The sequence below is a fragment of the Borostomias antarcticus genome (assembly GCF_949987555.1).
Source record: "Borostomias antarcticus genome assembly, chromosome: 5".
NCBI lineage: Eukaryota > Metazoa > Chordata > Actinopteri > Stomiiformes > Stomiidae > Borostomias > Borostomias antarcticus.
The window spans coordinates 30,284,770-30,307,375 of NC_140238.1; the positions used below are offsets into that span (position 1 = coordinate 30,284,770).

Here is a 22,606-nt window from a genome sequence, read left to right on the forward strand (position 1 = left end):
CGCCAGCAGAGTGGACACGATAGAGCCAGAGAGAGAGAGACAAATGCAACGCAAGGTTAGTTTAGTTCCAATCGCCCATGTGCAACATCAATCAAGTACGCAGCCAAGCTAAAGAACCGAGTTACACCAGAGGCGGAGCGAGGCGGTGGCTCCGTGACAGACAGGCCTCACCTGTGTATCTGGTCCTGTCTGCTGGAGCATACTGGGGACAGCCGGTCTATCTTGTTGAAGAAGATGAAGGAGGGTCTCATTAGGTTGACCTGGGGAGAGACCAACAAACAGCCATCACAAGCTCTCAGTCAACACTGAGGATGATGGTCAGGTGTCCTGTCCAATAATTATACCCCCCTCCCCCCACCGCCACAGTTGCCCCATTGGCTAACCTGGTCAAAGAGAAGGCAGAGCTGATTATGTGTTCTGATTCACCAACCCACTTGCTAAGGCAGTCAGCTCCTTTCCTTATAGACACCTTTGTGTTTCCCTGCCTACACTCGTTAGTCTGCACCCGCGCCACTGGGGTCTTGCCTGTACTTGGGGGACTGTAGATCAGAGCACTACACATCTGTAGGTGGGGGGGGGTTGGGGGGAGTATGTGAAAAACAGGGACTTCACAAGACAGCTCAAATTAGACAAGACAGCTTAAATACGGCTGGGTCTTCATATGTTTACTGGAGCAACGTACTGTAGTGTGGTCTCACCTAGGAGGTTCTTCTATCAGGTGATCGAACACAGAGGGGTTGCTCTGCTTCCTGTTCACTGACTGAAAAAGCAATCACAGTGGGATTTAGTGACATCATTATGCACATCAGGAATTCATTATCTCATCTAGTCAGTCAAAAAATGATTTTGTCCTCACCAATAGGTGGCGCCTCATATCACTGCATTTATCTTTTAAAACAGCAAACACTATGTGTAAATAAGGTTTTAAACTTCATCAACATCATTATAAATAATCAGCCCCTATGGCTGGATACAGGCGCAGCAGAAGTCGAGGGTGACAGTACTAGGTTTTTTAGCTGGCAGGTGCCCGTCAGGCTCAGTGAATATCTGGTTGAACTGGTTTAAACTCTGTCCTCAGTATTAGTACTGCCCATGTGCACAATTGATTCGCTAGCTTTTCATTGGGATAGCTGGTGGCAGTGTTCTAGAAAGGTGGTCATGTGCGTTCCTAAGTCAGAGGACCCGGGTTTGAACCCAGTGTGGGCAAGTGTGGTGGAATCAATACACCTGTTACAATCGCAGGATGGGATTGGGAAGGAAGGGGCTTCTTTTTTTAAAGGTTTTGTACCTTCAATATTAGACACTTAAGCAAACAGAAAAACACAAAACACAACTATAAAAGGCCTGGCTTGGTTTAAAGCCCACTCACCACGTCAAGGTGCAGGCCAAGAGTGGGGACACGACAATCACTAACAGACAAACCCTGACAAATACACATGTAAAGACATGTAAAGAAACACGTAAAAACATACAGACTATACATATAGGAGTAGGGAAGTTGTGTGGAAGAGCATGGGGCCGTTGAACACGGGATTAGCAGCAGCTTTCTCCAGGAGTCTGATGGCCAACGCTGCAGGATGGCAGCAAGTAGGGAGTTGCAGGAGTCCAGGCGGGAGATGACAACAGCCTGGATGAGCACTAGCGACGAATCACAGCCAGATTTCTTTCCTAGCATAAAGTTTGATAAAAGAGATGAGTATTAGCAAAGGCAAGGAGAAGGATTATATCAGTGTACAATGAGCTATGATGGGGAATAATTACACTATTAATTTGATTTCCAGGCATGGCATATACATGGCATGCTTACTTGCAATGGTAATAATGCCTTCAGGTAATAACACTATGCTTGATTAATTTGATGTATAATGTGGCAAATGCTATAGTAGCAGCAGCAAGCATCAGCCCACTATAGCTAAATAATGCCAGACAAGATTACAGACTGTAATCAATGTATGAACAATGTCACATTGATCATGCTCAACATTGTTAAAATTGAAATACATCTGAGACCTCCGAACGTAACGTTAGCATTAACTAACTAACGTTAACCCTAAGCCGTTAGCATTAGCTACCGTTAGCATAGCTCCCTAGCCTATCAATATAGTTGATGTTAATATAAAGAAATGTAACATTAGGTAATGTTAGCTAAGTTATTCAACATTGACCCACTTACCCTCTAGATCTTTTCCAACGATGTCCTAAAGTAACCACATGTCATGATCATTTGCATCATAGACATACGTTCATATCTATGATTAGCATGATCATAAGCATAGCAAATGTTAACCGATGTCATTACATGACTTCCTATCCAATCAGAGGCAGAGTAGGGCGGGTCTTCCTATGGTCACGTGCTTTCCCGAGCTCGCAGGACTCACGAACGCGCGACCAGCGCGTCCCCGAGGCTCGTGCACAGCACATGTTTAAATGGCTCAATACAGGTATTGGTGGCTTCAAAAACCCCCAAACCCCTAAAACTAAAAGTTTATATTGATAAGATTGGTCTCTGATGCTGAATGATACCCAGAAAAATTTTGTTTTCCTTTTCTAGCCCTATCTATCATCATCCACTAACATGGGAAATAAGGGTTCTTGGGCCGCATGCCTTGATTTGACTTGCAATACCGGGCTTTGGCCACTACGTCAAATGGCTTCATGCGCCGGTGAGCAACTTTCATTGAAATGAATAGGCAGCCATTTTCAATGCCGTCTCCAGTTATATTATACCTCCATGGGTCAGGTCTTAAAGTGGAAATTCGCCTGTGTAAGGAAGCTGGTTGAATAATACACCTCTGGGTTCATAAGACATAGCTACACTGCCGTGTAGTGGCCTGGCAGAGGTACTGCAAGCCACTGCACCACAGCACACATAGAGCTACTGCCAACTACCAAAGTGCACCACACCCCTGGTCTTACACAGTCATAGTTCCAATGCCAACTTCTAAGACGCCATCATTTCTGGGCTGGATAAACCATACGTACAGAGACTCATGCTCATTCACACATTGTTTATTAAATATGCATTGGAAAATAAACTTTGTCGTATGAACATAGCTTATCATAACACATGTGCAAGTCCTGTTTCATCCGAAGTAATGGTGGTGTAGGAGGAAGCAAGCGCTGCTGGACACATGATCATCCCTGACCTCTGACCTCTGGCACACATGGTCTCACACCGTAGCTGGGAGTCCAATCACCTAATATCACATTTCGTTTCGTTAGTCCAATCACCCAATATTTCGTTTCATTTCATTCCATGCTTGATGTGAACACAAATCATCAATCAAGAAAGACACATTCATACCAAACATGTAATTCAGACTTGGAAATCCTGCCCAGTATCATACAATCTAGACAGGGCATGACTCCACTGCTGCGCGCTGGTTATACATATTCAGGGTGAGCCTCCACCCCTCTCCAACACCTGCCACACCCCACCAATACAATATGAATTGCTTTGTATTGCAGAGAAAAACATTACAGAAGTCAGATCCCTTACATTCCTTTATCAACCGGTACAGCATAGAGATAGACATTTAGTGAAGCGGTCACTGATATGAACAGCTGGTCTAGGAGGGTTATTGATTTGGACTGAAATCATTACAGTATCACTGACACCTGAGACAGGCTAAAACCACACCTTAAAGGTATAGCCCACCCCCAAATCTAAAGTTTTCATCAAGTGCTTTGAAGACATGCAAAAATATAGCCTAGATGAAATTCATTTTTCACATTCATTTTGGGTCTTGTCTCTCTTGTAAAAGAGTGTCCTTTGATCCATAAAATAAAGACTACAACATTTACTTTTTGAGGTGTGAAATCTGGCAAAGATTTGTTTGTGAACTATCCATTGAGGCCTTGTTCAGATGGATAAGCACTGGCACAGTTTGGCCAGTTATCTGGGTTCAGTTTGGCCAGTGACATCCAGCCCTGGAGAGCAAGAGGCCAGAGAACAATAGCCTTATTTCCACTGTCGTGCCGAACCGATACCGTGCTCAAACCGCGCCGCACCGGACCCGTGGGAACGGTTACAGTGTCCGTTTCCACCTCTCGGGCTGTTGCGTTCCACGGAATGTTGTTATTGTCGGTTGCCGTGGTAGTTTGTTTTGTCTCTTCACATTTCTACTAAAGAACGGTTCTGCACAACAGTGGAAATAAGGCTAATGTGACACGTGACGTGGCTCAGGGCCCGTTCCGTCCTCTCTAGTGCTTCGAGCTGGTCTGTTATTGCAATCAAATGATGTGTGGATGGGAAGAATAAATAGTTCCAGTCTACTAGCATGAGATCATAAAAATAAAGATAATAGCCTATAGGCTAAAAATTATGAGAAATGTGGTGCCTTTTTAAAAGAAAGTATATCACAAGTCACAAACAAAGCACAACACAAACAAAACCATGCTTATATCGCTTCACACCTATGGCATTTAAGAAATGTAAAAGCCTTAATGCAATGTACTGCCTCCTCCTCCTTGAAGAGAATGACCAGTCCAACTCTTCTCTACAGTTGTTAGGTCCCTGGTATCTGGAGTGAGTATTGCTTTGAGACTGTTTGACAGCTCTGTGGTAAATCGTCACGCCGGACAGTTGGGCCACTGTCCTTCGGAGGAGGCGGTGGTCAACTTCAGTTTCCTCTTAATTCGGGACAACCTGTTGAGGTAGATTATGAACACATATCCAACCATGAAAAATGACAAATACAGTAAACATTGGAGTGTATTTGGTCTCATGTCTGTGTGCCTGTGCACTGTCATAGCTACTTACTTTTTTATACTGCAGTGTGTGCTGCTCAAAGGCAAAGTGAATGTCCAGTTTGAGGCACTCTTTCCCCTCATCGCAGATCGATGTGTGTCCAGGTTGTGCTTGACAGATGGGCGCTGCCGCCCCGTCATCTCGGGACAGTCATTCCAGGTATCCCTCAAATACATCCAGTTCTGTGTCAGTGTCATAGGGGACAGATGCTGGGTCGGATAACACGCCCAGATCCACCAGCGCCTGGTCCATATCCTCCGGAAGAAACACTATCCCCACATTCAGGACAATGTACTCCATCAAAAAGGCATAATACAGGATTAAAACGTTCACAAAAAACAGGCCGAGATAAAACATATAGGGAAGTTCGTCGAATAGCGATTCCACCGAATCTAGTTGAGCATAAATTGAGTGTGTCATAGAAAATGAAGAAGACGAGGTTAGGTCACAAAGTATGTAAGACGACTGCTAAAGATAGGAGACGATACTGAAGCAAATGTCACCGATAGAGAGGCGGTGGGGTTAGGGAGTCCATTTCGGTCGCGACTGCAATGACTGAGTCGCATGTAAACTGACCGCAGCCCTCCGATCCTTTCTCGGAACTTCTCCGTCCTGAGCCAGCTTTGAAATATAACTCTTTTAACAGGCAAAATGCATTACGCAGTGTAAAACACAATGGCCAACAGTACGTTTGAACTCAATACTCAACAGGGCAATACAACACAAAATACTGCACTAGCACGATGCATTGTTTACATTCGTTGAGAAAAATATGTTGCGGAATTTCCAATATGACAGCCCTGCTAGCCTAGCAACAGTTTTGAGTTTAGCGTGGCAAAACAAAAACAAAAAAAACGTAATTCAACAAACTGTATACCGTGGCATTTAAAGACGTCCAATGTCGTGTAAATGTATTATTGCAATCCCAAATATTCAGAAATCAAAATAATTGCTAATGTCCTCGATAATATTTCTCGGACAGCATTTTAGCAAACTGCATCAAAACAGTCCGACCACAGTAGAGCACTAAAGACTACGCTTATTATTGGTTCGCCACAAGCAAACGATTCCGTGAATGGTCAGAAATTACATCAATCAACCCCAACCTCCCGCCCCATGCTCGAAGAGTCGCATAGATTAAACGTCACGACGCCTTCGTCGCTCGTTTAGCGAATAGGTTTTTGAGACTTGTAGTTTTTTTTATACAGTGTTAGATGATATTGTAGCTTAGAAAACAGCAAGTCCCAAACTTCCCATCCACTAAACCTGTTACGCAATCTTAGCAGCTATCGTGATTAGCCTTTTCGACTGTAGCTCGCTGCTAGTCTATGTGGACGGGCTAGTGGGTGTGATGGACTGATCGGGAGACCATCAAAACAACCTGACAGTCGGCATTCACAGCTCTGCAGCCATGTTCGGTCGATCAAGGAGCTGGGTTGGAGGACAGGGGAAATCTAAAAACATTCACTCTTTGGACCATCTGAAGTAAGTGGCTAAGGTTACTCGACTGGCTCGTTACTAACGTTACACTGTCTGTAGCTAGCTACGTCGTCAGCATTTTGGATCAAGCAGCTAACCTAGCCTGTAGCTACAGCTAACGTTAGCAAGTTAGCTTGAATAACGTTAGCTCTTACCATGCCAATTGCTTCTGTCTAAGTGACACTAATGAGCAATACTATTCTGCACTGTCAGTTAGCTGACGTAGTCAGCTACCTGGTAGTATAGGCTAATTGCATCAGGTCACAATTGTTTTAGCTGTCTACAGTATAACGTAGTGTGTTGTTACCTGCCGTGTTGAATAATGTATTGACAGCCTGTCAGGGGCTGTTAATTGATGACACTGTTGAGACAGTTATCTATGTCTACGCTGTTCATCCTCACATAACCTCGCGTCACCACCTGAATTGATTCTAAAACAATCAATACTGTAGTCACTAGCTAACAATAACATTAATACGATTTTTATCTCCGTCTCTCACTCTTCCTCCTCCTCTCTGCCCTCTCTCTCCCTCTTAGGTACATGTACCATGTCCTGACCAAGAACACCACAGTGACGGACCACAACAGGAACCTGCTGGTGGAGACTATTCGCTCCATTACCGAGATTCTCATATGGGGAGACCAGAATGACAGCTCAGTTTTCGAGTAAAGCCCTCCACGCCTTTCTCACCACCTTTCGTTCTCTGAAGCTGGTCAAATAGACTAAGGCGGTAGCTCTCTGGCCTTGCTGTTAAAACAGCTGTGCTGCATCTGTGTAGCTTAATTAATTACAGTGATACTGTAAAGGTCTGGTCTAGAATCTGATTCTACTAACCCCACCAGCCCTGACTGTTAACACAACCATTGACACATTGCATTGTATTCTTTGTAAGATACAGGTCCGTGCTAAATGCTGATAATATTTGTGATTGATTGATTAGGATGTTGGTCTATCGTGTGTCAGTAGCACCTTGGTAGTGTCCAGTCTTTCAAGTCTATTCTCTGTCTGTGTCCTAGCTTCTTCCTGGAGAAGAACATGTTTGCCTTCTTCCTCAACATCCTGCGTCAGAAGTCTGGCCGCTATGTCTGCGTCCAGCTCCTGCAGACACTCAACATCCTGTTTGAGAATATCAGCCACGAGACGTCGCTGTGTGAGTAATGCTCACAACTCACCTGTCGTGTCCTGGGTTGTGTTCAGCAAAGCACCACATGTGGTGTTCACGAATGCTAGGAATGGGCTAGGTCAGTAGAGAGCAGCTCTCTGGATGCTAAAGACAAACATTACATTACAGTCATTTAGCAGACGCTTTTATCCAAAGCGACTTACAATAATTGCATTTAACGTAGGAAAAACCAATGTACTGCTACTTGCCAGAACTCACAAGTGCATTTCCTTTCTAAAACAATCGACTGAGAGCATAATCTAGTGTTGAAGGCAAAGTGCAAGACTAGCAGTCTAAAAATACAATAGTTGCTTAAGAGGGAGGATCGTTGTAGCACTTCTTGAAGAGATTAGTTTTGAGTAGGGATGAGTATCGTTAGGATTTTATCGATACCGGTATCGATACCGATATTTCTTACTGAAACCGATACTTATCGATCCACTTATCAATACTACTCTACCACTTTGGGACTCTGGGTCGATGTTTCTGTCTCAGTCGGCCTTCATTTACATAGTGGACTGTCACTGTAAAATACTGTATGCTAGTGATCCTGTGTGATACTTGTCCAGCCATTGCTGGTTATGGCTACTCTTTATGCTGAGCAGGTATGAGGGTGTCTGATAATGTGCCTCTGGAAGGGGTGTGGTAACTGGGGTTAAGGGCTGTGGTCATCTCCCTACAGCAGGGGTGCCCAATACGTCGATCATGATCGACCAGTAGGTCGCAGAAGCTATGCTGGGAGATCTCGAGCCATTCAAAAGAAAAGCCATAAAAAAGGCAATTTGATGTGTTGAAGTTGCATGTGCGGAGGCAAGCAGTCAAGTCCCCTCTCTTGTCCAAATGAGCAACTTTTTCCTCCTGCTACTTTGTAGATTACATGTGTGACCTGCAGTTTAGCTGAGGGGTTTAATGATTTAAGCATGTGTGGGCTGATTTCATCCTTGTTTAGGCTTGTTTTTGTAGTTGATAGTTGATAGTAGCCTAGCAAATCAATCAGAAACTCAAAAAAAGTCAGGATCATGCAATCCTGGCTGATCCAGTGCAAGTCATCAGGATGTATTGTGCTGTGTGACTGAGTCATTTAAGAAGGCTAAAGACACTGTTCTGACCACTAAGGTGACTGTTACCTGTTAATATTGTGCAAGGCAAATATACAACAAAGTTAACGTTCCACTTCCAGTGTGAAGTAATCGGTAGCTTGAGTAATAATGAATAATAATTGATTTTGAAACCGTAGCCGTATGTTGTTATTTTGAAAAAAATACCAGTTCCCGATACCCATCCCTAGTTTTGAGCCTACGAGCCTGCAGCGAAAGATGGGCAGTGACTCTGCTGTCCTGACGTCAGTGGGCAGTTCATTCCACCACTGCAGGGCCAGGACAGAGAAGAGCCGTGACCGTGTCGATCAACCACAGGGGCCTCGGAGTGTCGGGGCAAGGGTAGCAGAGCGTAGCGGTCGGGAGGGGGTATAGGGTTTGACCGTGGCCTGGAGGTAGGAGGTAGGGATGGGACTTCTGGCAAATCTGCTATTCGAAAATCGCTGGGCGAAAATCGCTGGGCAAAAATCGATTTTTCTTCGAAAATCGCATCTCATCATTGCTTGTCTGAGTGTCTTTTCCGGCCAATAGGGCCTATCCTATTTCTTCATATTTTTATTTAGAAATATGAGCATATCGACATGGTCGGGATGGAGACAGGTGTGCAGTCTATTGACGATAAGTCCTGCCGCAGAAAAGACCCTCTCCGAGGGTATGACGTTGCTGGTACACTCAAGTACGCATTCGACAGTTTTGCCTTTCCACGCAGAACTTTTCGTTGGCTGCGTTTAGCCGCTGCATGTCTGGTACGGTCGCGTCTCGGTCTCAGCTGACCTCACGCGCTGCGTAAACGACGCCTACTACTTATCCTAGGTTACAGTACTCAAACTGTCTTCCGTGCGTGCCTTTCTCTCTCGTCTCGCGCCACGAAAAACAAGGCAACTCGTTCTTTAGAAGACAAGATGAACAAACGATTATCAAATTATAAAATCGATTTTAATCATTTAATGACTTCGATTTTTCGAAGATCATGTCCCATCCCTAGTAGGGTGCTGTTCCTTTCATGCCCTGTAGGCTAGTCCCAGAGTTTTAAACTGGATGCGAGCCGCTACATGAAGCCAGTGTAGGGAATGTAAAAGTTATGTGGGAGTTGTGTGGGAGAACTGGTTGAAAACCAGGAGAGCAGCACGAATATACATTCAGAGAAGGTTTCTTTCATTCTAGCAAATTACAAGGTATGAGCTCAGCTCATGCATCGCCTTATCTTGGTGAATATTAAGCGGCCCATTCACATCATTCTGGGCGTACTAGCAACTTTGTCTTTCTGCGTATTAAACCTATCTGCTGTACTCTGCTTTCACCTCAAACATTGCCAACTGTCTGCTGCATCTCCCCTAACCATATTTTATTGCTTTGTCCTATCTATTTTGTACTCTCTGATCTTTCACTGCTTGCACCTGCCTGACGCACACGTACACACACACAACTCTTAACAATTATTTTAACTGCTTCTCAGGTCCATGGGCCTTTATCAATTCTATACAGGGAAAAAAACACAATTGTTACAAATACATTTGTAGCCCCAGTCGTCTTCGCCAGCGGCGTTAAACTCGTAAACCCCATTTTCCTTATTGCAGATTACCTCCTGTCCAACAACCACGTCAACTCCATCATCGTTCACAAGTTCGACTTCTCCGACGAGGAGATCATGGCCTACTACATCTCCTTCCTGAAGACCCTCTCCCTCAAACTCAACAACCACACTGTGCACTTCTTCTACAACGAGGTGAGACTAAGGATGGAGGGAGGCAGCGAGGGAAGGCTAGACTCCATTTGATAGAGAGAGAGAGAGAGAGAGGGAAAGAGAGAGAGAAAGAGAGAGAGAAAGAAAGAATAGAGAGATGTAGTAGGAACTAGGAAATAAGGAGACCAGAAAGAGAAGAATAGAGAAGACAGGAGGGATGAGGGGGCGTGTCGGTTGATAGATGGAGATGCGGTGGAGAAGAGAGAGAGAGGAGAAAGGAGAGAAAAGCGACAGAGAGGCAAAAACAAAAGACAGGGAAGCTCCACTTTGCTATACAACGTTATGTTCTCTAGCTACGTTATGTTCTTTAACCTCTCTGTGGTTTTTGAATAGAGTCTTGGTTAATGAATGGCCTAAGCCTTATACTGCAGTGTGCGATGAAGCTAGGTACTTTATGTACTGTCATCCCACCTGCGGTCGTGTTATTTCGGGCTGTTATGAATGTTCAGTTGAAAAGTAACCACCTGCTGTAGCTGTAGTCATCCTGTTCAGAGAGAGCTCGTCGCTAGCGCCTCGGGCCTTAGCGATGCAGACTTCCTGTGTCAAACTGTGGCTTCCTGTGCTTGGATTACGATCCCCCGCCTTACCCCGGGCCCACTGTTAACGCTCCGCCCCCCCCCCAACAACACAGCTGGCACTCCGGGGGGGCTACGGCCCACCGTTGCCTCCTGAGTATGGGGGAAAGTTGTTGGTGTACTGTAGATGGTAGCACCCTGTCATTCCTTGTTCCCCGTGACCTCCGGCTGACCCTTGAACTCTTTGACCTCGGCCTCTGATTGGCCGGAGGTCTCAGGGAACGAGGAACTGCCTGGTAGAGGGACACGCCGGACTCAGAGAGAGAAGCGCTGCTCGAATCAGACACGGTCCCAAACAAGTCAGCAAAGTACTGCCATGCAGTCACTGGCTCGGCATAGAGTAGAGTATGTATTAATAGTAGTGCTAGAATAGTAAGTTTCATTTCTTGGAATAAAATCATGAGATCAATGATTTCCTCCCCACTAGTAGAGGAGTCTTATGCCGGGCTCACACTACAGGATATTTAAAATCCTAACCGATTTCAAAACCGGGTTGCATCACGCATATAAGGAGAATCTTATCAGATGTTCTTCTCGTGAATCTCAAATATGCGCACCCGACAAGATTCGAAAATAACGGCTCATCACACACTACAGGATGTTATCGTGCCCGAGGGAGCAACGAACCACCGGTCTCTCTGTCTCGCTTGTAAAGTAGTGACGTAATAATCTTAAATATCAAAGATGTTTGATATTATCGGGGCCGCCCCGATGAGTCTGCGAGCCGATCGGGAGGTTTTAGATTGGGTCTGTAAACCCCTCACATTACAACATCATCTGGGCCGAACATCGGTAGCCCGACCAACGTTCCAGACTAGATTACTCCTCCGATTGTCGGGAGGGCTGAATCGGGGATAAATCGGCCCAAAAATCCTGTAGTGTGAGCCCGGCATTAGGTAACCAATGCATGGAAGTGTAAAGTAGCAGAGGTAGGCTCATCCCAGCACAGCGTGGGAGCTCTTTCTCTGTCGCTGCCCGAAACAAAAATTTGGGCGTCAGTTCAACATGCAAGAAACGTCTCTCACGCCTATTAACGTGGAAGTGTGCAGCTCTGTTAGTGTACAGCTCTGTTAGTGTACAGATCTGTTAGTGTACAGCTCTGTTAGTGCATAGCGACCCTCACCAGCATCCATCACGAGCGCACAGTTAGGTGAAGAAGGCCTGCTCTGTAATCCCGCGCTAGTGTGTCACGAAGGCCGATAGTATTTGAATAGACGGCGGATCCGGTTGGAATCGAGCGCTAGAGTGTGCAGTCAGCTGCTGGAAGTCCTAACGCCGGGGCTCGTTATGTCACAGCCTCGTCCTTGTCCCACTTTTCCCTAGAAGTAGAACCCGTAGACTAGGCTAGCGGGTCTGTCCCCAGTAGCTCTCTCTCTCTCTGTGTTTGCGTGGCCTCTTGTGTGGCGCTGTGCCGTGCTGCTCACCAGCGCCCCCTGTCTTCTCCCACACACAGCACACTAATGACTTTGCCCTGTACACCGAGGCCATTAAGTTTTTCAACCACCCAGAGAGTATGGTTCGCATCGCAGTCCGCACCATCACACTCAACGTCTACAAAGGTGAGTGGCGCTCACGCGCACACACACACACACACACACGCACACACACACAGGCGCCATCGAGGCGTCGGGGGCTCTGGGAATTTTAGGTGCTGCCCCGCCTTCTTCTTACCACTTTGGTCAACCTGTCGATGCATGAGCATGGCTGACCAGGTAACGCTTTCACTGCTGTCCGCACACACACACACACACACACTTAGGCACTCGCACACACACACACACACACACACACACGCACGCACTCAGGGACTCACACACACACACAAACACATACACACACACACACAAACACACACTCTCAGGCACTCACGCACGCACACAAAAACACACACACACTAAGGCACTCGCGTGCACACACTTACACACACACACACCCACACAAACACATACACACACACACACACACACACACACAAGGCTTGCTTCTCCTTACCGGGCGTTGGGGGGGCTCCCTGGGGATGGGTGGACTTGCTCTGGGCTCTTGGCAAAGTAGCAAAGTGTGAGGCATGCCTTCAAGGTTAGGGCTGTTAGACTCACAACCGTAGGCGTATCATTGTGTGATATAATGTGCCATATGTACGTGTCTTGATCTGTTGTGTATAACCTGACTGCGTTGGTGTGCGTGGGTTGGCGGTGGTGGTATGGAACTGAGCCGGGTTGGTCATGGGCGCGCGTCGATACCATGAGGGGCCTAGGCCCCGTCCCCCTCCTACACCCCTCCCACCCACAGCACCCCCTACTCACATTAACCCTTTGTCTGTTCTCCCTCCCCTCCCCCCTCCTCTCCACTCCTCTCTACCTTGCTATTTCTCTATAACTCTCTCTCCCTCTCCTCCTCTTCTCTCTCTCTCTCTCTCCTCCTCCCTCCCTCTGCGGTCCCTCCTGCTAACTCCAGTCTCATGTAAGTTGGTCCCATTCACCAGTCCTATTGGTTCATCTGTTCACTGTAGCGCCGTTAGGCTCCTCCTTGTTATGGCGGCGGATATGAATCAGACTGTTGAACTGTCGTTACTGTCCGCCTACACACAGACAGTCCCTCATGCCATGCTGTGTTTTGTGTAAGCGACATCATTTCGACCTGACCCTCGACCCTCGATCTGCATCGTGTCTGACGTAGGGCTGCACGATTATGACAAAACATAATAATTGCGATTATTTGTGATTATTTGCTTCAAAATGTTAATTGTGCAGCCCTAGTCTGACGTTCCTTCCATTCATGCTCTCGGAGAGGAGAACGTCAACTTTCTGTCTCTGCGTATGGCACACTCAGACACTTAATTTTTTATGGGCGATCCTCAATCACACACACACACACACACGCATGCACGTATACACACACATTTTCCCTCTCAGTCCACAGTCATGGTTTGGACGTCCCCACGTCCCCTTCTCTGTCCCATCTGTTCCATCTCTATGGTCCAATCCATCACAGTGTAGCCTCCCACCATGCCATCTCTCTAATGCCCCGCCTACCTGTCCCTCCTATTGGCCAGTTAAACCCTCCTGATAGCCCGCCCACCCTAGCAACACATCCCCTCACCCCATCATCCCGGCTGGCGGCGAAACCAGGAAGTGAATTGATATTTCCGATGCAAGGGTGTTTGTAGAAGTGACCCCCCCAAGTCCTCCTGTCAAAAAAGCAGCCAGCTGTCTTGTCCTACTGACCTTCCCCCCCCCCATCGGAAGCTCTGGAGCTAACCGTTAGCCTGAAGCTAGCTGCCCACACCGAGGCCTGTGCACTGGCTCACCCCCACTAACCTGGACACGCGCACCGTTAATAATGCAACAACTGGAACGAGAGATGGGTTAATTTGGTTGAGTTATGGCTAGATAAATGTAATTGAGCTGCTTATCAGTTTATGAATTGTTTTGTTGGTTAAATGAATGGTTATGCTTATTTTATTACCATCTTTGAAGCTTTCTTATTGGTTAAGAGCTGTAACAGGCTCCCGGTTTTGATTTAGGTTCTTTTACTCATCTGTATTCACGTTGACATTTCTGGGACTGAACGTGTGTCTGCGTTTGTGCACGCGTGCGAGCGTTTTTAATCTGTAACCGTGGTAACGCCCTCTCAACCCCTCGACCCCAGTGGACAACCAGCACATGCTGCACTACATCCGGGACAAGACGGCGGTGCCGTACTTCAGCAACCTGGTCTGGTTCATCGGGATCCACGTCATCGAGCTGGACAAGTGCGTCGCGACGGACGAAGAGTAAGAACGCGCCCGTCTGTCCCTCGTTAAACCCTAACCTGCCCTCGCTCTGTCCGCAGGCTCCGTTTTGATCTGTAGTTCTCCCTCCGGCCACTAGGGGTCAGACGTGGTCTAGTTTTGTCTCGCTGTCACTCCACCTGCCTTGGACATAGCACTGTAGGCTCAGAACATGATATTGTGGTTGCATAAAGAATTCAATACTTCCATGCTATACAGTACGCCAAAAAAGGATGTTGTATGTCCTAGTACACATGCAGTATGGCAAAAAATACCAGGATGTCCGACATCCGGTCGTATTTTGCAGTTTGCACGCCAGCAGACTTTTCTGGCTATTCTGACCCACAATCCTGTGACCAGCGTCACTTGCAAGCACACGGGTGTGTGTGTGCGCGTTATGATGAATCCCAGCTGTCGACGAATGTCACTTTACGGACTGCGACGGATGTGGTTAAAATTCCAAGGCGCAACGTTAACGCCGAGGTAGTACGTATCAAACTGGATGCGTACCGCGTCTAAAGTACCTACTTTCTAGGGGCCGCTGTAGCCGGCTACGCACTGGTAGTAAAAAGTGGAAGTGTGTGATTCGGAGATTCGGAATGCAACCCGGATCTCTCCCCCCTAACCTGTCTTTCTCACCCCCCTCTCTCTCCTGCCCCGCCCCCCCCCCCCAGGCACAGGAACAGGGGGAAACTGAGCGACCTGGTAGCGGAGCACCTGGACCACCTCCACTACCTCAACGACATCCTCACCATCAACTGCGAGTTCCTGAACGAAGTGCTGACCGACCACCTGCTCAACCGCCTCTTCCTCCCGCTCTACGTCTACTCCCTGGTCAGCCCCGAGACGGTAGGCGTGTGTGTGTGTGCGTGTGGGCGCGAGCGTGCGTGCGTGTGTGCGTGTGTGTGTGCGTGTGAATACAGGCCACCCTCACCCGATCTGCTCTGTTTCTGTGTTCCAGTCGGATGAGGGGAAGATCAACCCCCAGGTGTCTCTGTACCTGTTGTCCCAGGTAGGCCACCGTACCGCTGCACACCTGGACACATAACCGCAGATCCGTGGGCCTCAGCGATCTCATAGTTCTGACCAGCGGCCTCCCAATCCATAGTGGATTTTGAGTTTCTTATTGAGTATGTGTAACACTTTCGATTACAGCTTAGAGGAAGCCTTCCTCACCATGGTGCTGAAATGACAAACTCCCAGAACAGACCCATTTCACAACCAGGCTACACATTAGTTTTTATATTTAGCAGGGGTAATGTGCACAACTTCGGATCAGGGGCCCCCAGATGGTCGGCCCCTCTAGGAGAAGGGCCAAGCAGTTGGCGAGCTTCTGCTCAGTTTCAGCCAACATTGGGAGGCGTTGTTTTCTGTGCTCGTGAAGCAGGCTACCGTGTCCTTTCCTGTCATTGTCATCGTCTTGTGGGCACCGTGTGTAGCAATGGGATTGCCAACTCTGACGGCGTTGTCAGTGTTTACGTCCGTTGCATTTCTATCTATATTTCTATCATAAATGTGTCATAAATTGTGTATTTATGTGTCATAAATAAGTGATTCAATTGTGTGTGTGTGTGCGTTCCAGGTGTTCCTCATCCTCCACTATCAGCCCCTTGTCAACTCCCTGGCCGACGTCATCCTAAACGGTGACCTGTCGGTCTTCACGTCACCCAGCGAGCACAACACGCACAAGAGCACGGTGAGACGTCACACACGCGCGCACACACACACTTTCAACACATGTGCGCTCACACACACCACAGAGCGAGCGGGAGGTTTGTGTGAGCTGTTAGATGTGTGTGTGGGCGGAAGTGAAACAGCAACAGCATACTGGGTCATGTTATTCCAGAGGTCTCACCCACATGAAGGCATTAGTATGCAAATGCGCAATTTTATGCTTTCTCTCCGTCTCTCTCTCTGTCTCCTCTCTGTCTGTCTCTCTCTCTATCTCGCTCTCTCTCCGTCTCCATCTCTCTCTCTCTGTCTCCTCTCTGTCTGTCTCTCTCTCTATCTCGCTCTCTCTCCGTCTCCATCTCTCTCTCTCTGTCTCCTCTCTGTCTGTCTCCATCTCTCTCTCTCCCTCTCTCTCTCTCTCTCTCTCTCTCTCTCTCTGTCTCCATCTCTCTCTGTCTCCTCTCTGTCTGTCTCCATCTCTCTCTCTCTTTCTCTGTCTCCTCTCTCTCTCTCCCTCTCTCTCTCTCTAACTCTCTCCCTCCCGCCCTCTCTCTCTCTCTCTCCCTCCCCCCTCTCTCTCTCTCTCTCTCTCTCTCTCTCTCCCCCCCCCCCCCCCCCGCCCCCCTGTGATCAGAGCAGCTGTGTGTGAGGCCAGGTGGGTGGGTGTGGAGAGGATGTTTCTGAGAAGCAGGCACCCTTGCGGGTTTTCTCAGCACTAGTCAGATCAGCGCAGGTCGCGGAAGCTTCCGGGTAGCCGCTCTGGTTTCACCGAACGTGAACGCGGCGGTGGCGGTGGTGGGAAGGGGGGAGGAGGGGGGGGGGGGGGGGGGGCGTCGACTCTCCGCGCCCGCGGACCTCAGCTGACTGATCGGACGGGCCGGGCTCTGCTCATACACACACACACACACACACGCAGTAAACACCTACCTAGAAATGGGTTCGGGTTGGGGTTCTGTTTGTTTCTGTCGGCGCACCGGGTCAAAGGTAACATCCTGTTTTGCTGTGATGTGGGAGGAAATTAGGTCACGCAGAGCACAGAGGTGGCTCCTCTAGCCCCGATTCCCTTCCTGGAAGAGCTTGAGATTAAGTAGCTTTACGTTGAAGCGGGTAATGTGTGTGTGTATATAGGTTGTGTATATAGGGTGTGCGTGCGCGCGCGCGTTCTCTCTGACCTCCATTCGTTTCTCAGCACCTCAAGGCAGAGCGAGCGGTTTACCAGAACGCTGTCGGCACACAGCTGTGCCAGCGCTCAGTCTCCCGGGTGCAACGCGCAGACGGCGGTCTGATCTGATCTCACGCGTCGCGAAGCCCGGCACGCCGTCAACATGGCTTTACGCGAGATCGGCCGCGCGAGCACCGTCGCGCGCCGCCGCGGCATACATTTCCCACAATGCAGGGCGTCTGAGAGGAAGTGAGAGAGAGGCTGCTGGGAAACTGAGCTTTTCTTGGCAGGGTTTAGAGAAAGCGGGCCGCAACTACAGTTTCTGTTTGATGAGCTGTCTCCGTGTGTGTGTGTGGGAGGGGGGGGAGGGGGGGTTGTGGGGGTGGGGGGATTGCGTAGCGGTCTCTCCGGGTCTCTGAAATCTGAAATATTTTTTTCAGTTTCAGTTTTTTTTCAGTATATATTTCAGTTTTTTATCTTTGACCTCCTTGTCACCCATATTTTCGTATGGAAAGAGGGCAGTAGAAGTTCCAGTGTGAAGCTGAGTGGCCTCCTGACCCCTGGTGTTGGGTAACCTGATGTTGGGCTGGTAAACTGGGGTCTCTCAGATAACACAATAGGAGGAAGTGGATGAAGGAGGAATCCACAGCTTATTGTGAGTGTCAGGAATGGTGAGTCAGTGAGAGGAAGGGTTTGTTGTTTGCTGAAAAGAGGGGTGATGAGTTACTGTTCCACTAAGCATCCTACACACACACACACACACACACACACACACACACACACACACTGTATATATAACCTTTGTTGTGAAACCCTCATTCCTGTACTTAGTATTGAGACACTGGCCTTCCTTCCCTAGAACCTAGCTCTATCAGTACACTGTGATCATCCTTCCCTAGAACCTAGCTCTATCACTACACTGGTCATCCTTCCCTAGAACGTGGCTCTATCAGTACACTGTGATCATCCTTCCCTAGAACGTGGCTCTATCAGTACACTGTGATCATCCTTCCCTAGAACCTAGCTCTATCACTACACTGGTCATCCTTCCCTAGAACCTAGCTCTATCAGTACACTGTGAACATCCTTCCTTAGAACCTAGCTCTATCAGTACACTGTGAACATCCTTCCTTAGAACCTAGCTCTATCAGTACACTGTGATCATCCTTCCCTAGAACCTAGCGCTAGCACTACACTGGTCATCCTTCCCTAGAACCTAGCTCTATCAGTACACTGTGATCATCCTTCCTTAGAACCTAGCTCTATCAGTACACTGGTCATCCTTCCCTAGAACCTAGCTCTATCAGTACACTGTGAACATCCTTTCTTAGAACCTAGCTCTATCACTACACTGGTCATCCTTCCCTAGAACTTGGCTCTATCAGTACATTAGATTTTTAGTAGATTTTTACCATACAGATGAAATAATACCATTCTCAAAACAAGTTCAAATATTATTTGAAGCATTTTACGTGACTTCAAAACATAGTAAATCATCTTTAATTTAGCACGCTCAACAACAGTTCAGATGCTGCTTATGAATCCCTCTGCATTACTGAAGCGTGTTTCTTTCAGAAAACTATCATCAAACATAGGACTCAACACCTGAAAATAAAAGTCTACTTCCAATTTCCCCAAAACAAGATCAGTTTGATTGTGGAGCTTCCAGTGCAACTTCAATGGGAATTTGCTTTACCTTGTGATCCAACTTTATAGACCGTAACCTTTTGTCAAATGTATATCGACGTGCTTTAATTTCACTTTTTTGCTCTTTCTTCAGAGACCTTTTTAGAAATATATTTTTCAGTTCCTTATTTCCGAAGGTCTACCCCCTTTGGGCTTTCCTTTTTTCTATGTCATCATTCCCTAGAACCTTGCTCTGTCACCTGTCTGTACACTTTTCATCCTTCCCTGGAACCTAGTTCTATCACTACACTGTGATCATCCTTCCCTGGAACCCAGTTCTATCACTACACTGTGATCATCCTTCCCTAGAACCCAGTTCTATCACTACACTGTGATCATCCTTCCCTAGAACCTAGTTCTATCACTACACTGTGATCATCCTTCCCTAGAACCCAGTTCTATCACTACACTGTGATCATCCTTCCCTAGAACCCAGTTCTATCACTACACTGTGATCATCCTTCCATAGAACCCAGTTCTATCACTACACTGTGATCATCCTTCCCTAGAACCCAGTTCTATCACTACACTGTGATCATCCTTCCCTAGAACCCAGTTCTATCCGCCGTGATCATCCTTCCCTAGAACCCAGTTCTATCACTACACTGATCATCCTTCCCTAGAACCCAGTTCTATCACTACACTGTGACCATCCTTCCCTAGAACCCAGTTCTATCACTACACTGTGATCATCCTTCCCTAGAACCCAGTTCTATCACTACACTGTGATCATCCTTCCCTAGAACCCAGTTCTATCACTACACTGTGATCATCCTTCCCTAGAACCCAGTTCTATCACTACACTGTGATCATCCTTCCCTAGAACCCAGTTCTATCACTACACTGTGATCATCCTTCCCTAGAACCCAGTTCTATCACTACACTGTGATCATCCTTCCCTAGAACCCAGTTCTATCACTACACTGTGATCATCCTTCCCTAGAACCTACAGCCAAGCCAGAAAGCCTGCACACCCCTTCCACCTTCTTTTATTACGTTACAGGCTTATTCTACTACAGATTGAGTTCATTTTTTACATCTACACACAATAGTGAATAATAAAGCGAAAACCGTTTTTTAGAAAATGTAATTTTATTTTACTGACAAAAATAGGGTATTTATGGGTTACATATCTATACACAGCCTTAGCCTAATATTTTTGTTGATGCACCTTTGGCAGTGATTACAGCTTTAAGGCGTCTTGGGAAAGAAGCTAGGAGCTTGGCACACTTGTTTCTGGAGATTTCTGCCCATTCCCAAATTATTTAATTTGATTTGAAGTCTGTAATGTAATAAAACGTGGAGAAGGTTAAAGGGGTGTGCAGACTTGTCAGGCTTGACTGTAGCTCTGTCACAACACTGTGATCATCCTTCCCTAGAACCGAGCTCCATCATCCTTCCCTAGAACCGAGCTCCATCATCCTTCCCTAGAACCGAGCTCTATCATCCTTCCCTAGAACCGAGCTCTATCAGTGCACTGGTCATCCTTCCCTAGAACCGAGCTCCATCATCCTTCCCCAGAAACGAGCTCCATCATCCTTCCCTCGAAACGAGCTCCATCATCCTTCCCTAGAACCGAGCGCCATCGTCCTTCCCTAGAACCGAGCGCCATCGTCCTTCCCTAGAACCGAGCTCTATCATCCTTCCCTAGAACCGAGCTCTATCAGTGCACTGGTCATCCTTTCCTAGAAGCTAGCTCTGTCACCACCCTGTGGTTACTATCTTGGGCTCTTTTTCTAGGCTTTTTCAAGTCTGCATGACAACACTCACCATCAAAGAACGCAGGGGATCAGAGCCCTGCAGCTACACTGACTGTGTCTGTTAGACTCTTCCCTTCAGGGGTGCAAGAGCAACAGGAAAAGATTGACGTGCTTTTGCCCCCCCCCCCCCCAGAATCTAGTAGGGGGGTGGTCTGAAGGGGGCTCCTCCCATTTCCAGCAATTTCCTGAGATATCTGCTTGTTCAGAACAGCTGAGTGCTGTCCAGGGTCATGGCCGGTGTGGAAGCTTTGCTGGGGATTAAAATGAGAAAAGGCATCCTTCCTTCCTTCCTTCCTTCCTTCCTTCCTTCCTTCCTTCCTTCCTTCCTTCCTTCCTTCCTTCCTTCCTTCCTTCCTTCCTTCCTTCCTTCCTTCCTTCCTTCCTTCCTTCCTTCCTTCCCTCCCTGCTCCCCCAAGCAGACCTGAACTACAGTAGAGATCAGAGACACCAGCAGACCTGAACTACAGTAGAGATCAGAGACACCAGCAGACCTGAACTACAGTAGAGATCAGAGACACCAGCAGACCTGAACTACAGTAGAGATCAGAGACACAAAGCAACTGCAAATAGAATGGTGGTCATATTTGAACGGTTTTATTTGTATCATGGTTGTTTTCTATGCCCCCTGCTTGCCTAGGCCCAGGCACATATATATGCCCCTATACAGTGCCTATGGTTTCAGGCCTGTGTGTGTGTGTGTGTGTGTGTGTGTGTGTGTGTGTGTGTGTGTGTGTGTGTGTGTGTGTGTGTGTGTGTGTGTGTGTGTGTGTGTGTGTGTGTGTGTGTGTGGTTGTCTGGCTCATACATTTACAGTACTTGGTTATCTGGCACTAACAGTGGTCATTTTGTGAACTTGATAATGCAGCAGAGGGAAATGGCTGTCATGTTTCTAGTAAATGCCTCGGCCAACATGCTAATTTGAGGTTTTACCGTAAGGCACAGTGAGGTGTGTGTGTGTGTGGTTGGGTAGGTAGATGGGAGTGTTTGTGGGTGCATGCATATTTGTGGGTGAATGCATATTTGCGTGTGTGTGTGTCTGTGTGTGTGTGTGTGTGTGTGTGTGTGTGTGTGTGTGTGTGTGTGTGTGTGTGCGCGCTTGTGTCTTAACAACTGTGTGTATACATGTGTAGAAAGCCTGAGTGTGTGGGTCTGTGTGTGTGTGTGTGTGGGTCTGTGTGTGTGCGTGAGTGCGTGTGTCCGTGTGTGTGGGTCTGTTTCAATCAATCAAAGCTTTATTTGTATAGCACATTTCATACCCAGAGGCAACACAATGCGCTTTACAGAGAACAAGGGAGGTGTCTCTCTACATATTCCAGAGGGAAGCAAAAAACCAGTATCACCCAGGGGCCAGATAAGTGAGCTGTAAAAATTCTTCCCTGACCCCTCTCAACAAGGCGATTGAGCAAGCTCCAGGAGTATGTTTGTCTACCGGCTAAGAACATTTATAAAGCAATACATTACATTAAATTACATTTCAGAGTAAGAGAGGCTAAAAAAGCATCATAGGAGAGAGGGCATCCTATGGACATGCTACGACATCCACAGCAGACACGGGGGTATCTATCGGACTCCGGGAGGTCTGCTGGTGACAGTGGGGCATCCACTGGACCTGGTTAGAAGATAGGAGGGAGAGAGAGAGGCACTAGGGAGAGGGAAGGCAGAACAGGGTTAGTAGCACATAGAGCCATACAAACCACACAGATATTGAAACAGGCAACCTGGAGCAAGCTCCTGGAATATATTTGTCTAA

The 22,606-nt window shown here is 47.4% G+C and overlaps 2 protein-coding genes across 3 annotated transcripts in view; one reads left to right on the plus strand and one right to left on the minus strand.

Moving 5' to 3' along the window:
• Positions 1-3,107: 3,107 nt before the first annotated feature.
• dexi (Dexi homolog (mouse)) lies at positions 3,108-5,732 on the minus strand. The gene is made up of 2 exons (XM_084437635.1): positions 4,763-5,732; positions 3,108-4,648 (listed from the first exon to the last, which is right to left on the minus strand). The coding sequence occupies exon 1, from the start codon at positions 5,168-5,170 to the stop codon at positions 4,901-4,903; it is 270 nt and encodes an 89-aa protein (XP_084293761.1). The 5' UTR covers positions 5,171-5,732; the 3' UTR covers positions 3,108-4,648; positions 4,763-4,900.
• A 356-nt stretch (positions 5,733-6,088) lies between these two features.
• The window catches only part of clec16a (C-type lectin domain containing 16A), a 33,350-nt gene continuing 16,832 nt past the window's right edge, over positions 6,089-22,606 (plus strand). The window contains exons 1-9 of one of the 2 annotated variants that reach the window (XM_084437973.1): positions 6,089-6,235; positions 6,767-6,895; positions 7,247-7,380; positions 10,067-10,215; positions 12,262-12,367; positions 14,457-14,580; positions 15,252-15,426; positions 15,539-15,589; positions 16,160-16,273. In XM_084437973.1, the coding sequence (XP_084294099.1) occupies positions 6,162-6,235; positions 6,767-6,895; positions 7,247-7,380; positions 10,067-10,215; positions 12,262-12,367; positions 14,457-14,580; positions 15,252-15,426; positions 15,539-15,589; positions 16,160-16,273 (1,056 nt within the window). In that variant the 5' untranslated portion in view covers positions 6,089-6,161. Of the gene's footprint in view, positions 6,236-6,766; positions 6,896-7,246; positions 7,381-10,066; positions 10,216-12,261; positions 12,368-12,463; positions 13,269-14,456; positions 14,581-15,251; positions 15,427-15,538; positions 15,590-16,159; positions 16,274-22,606 lie in introns of those variants that run through there. The other variant, XM_084437972.1, reaches the window with a different exon arrangement.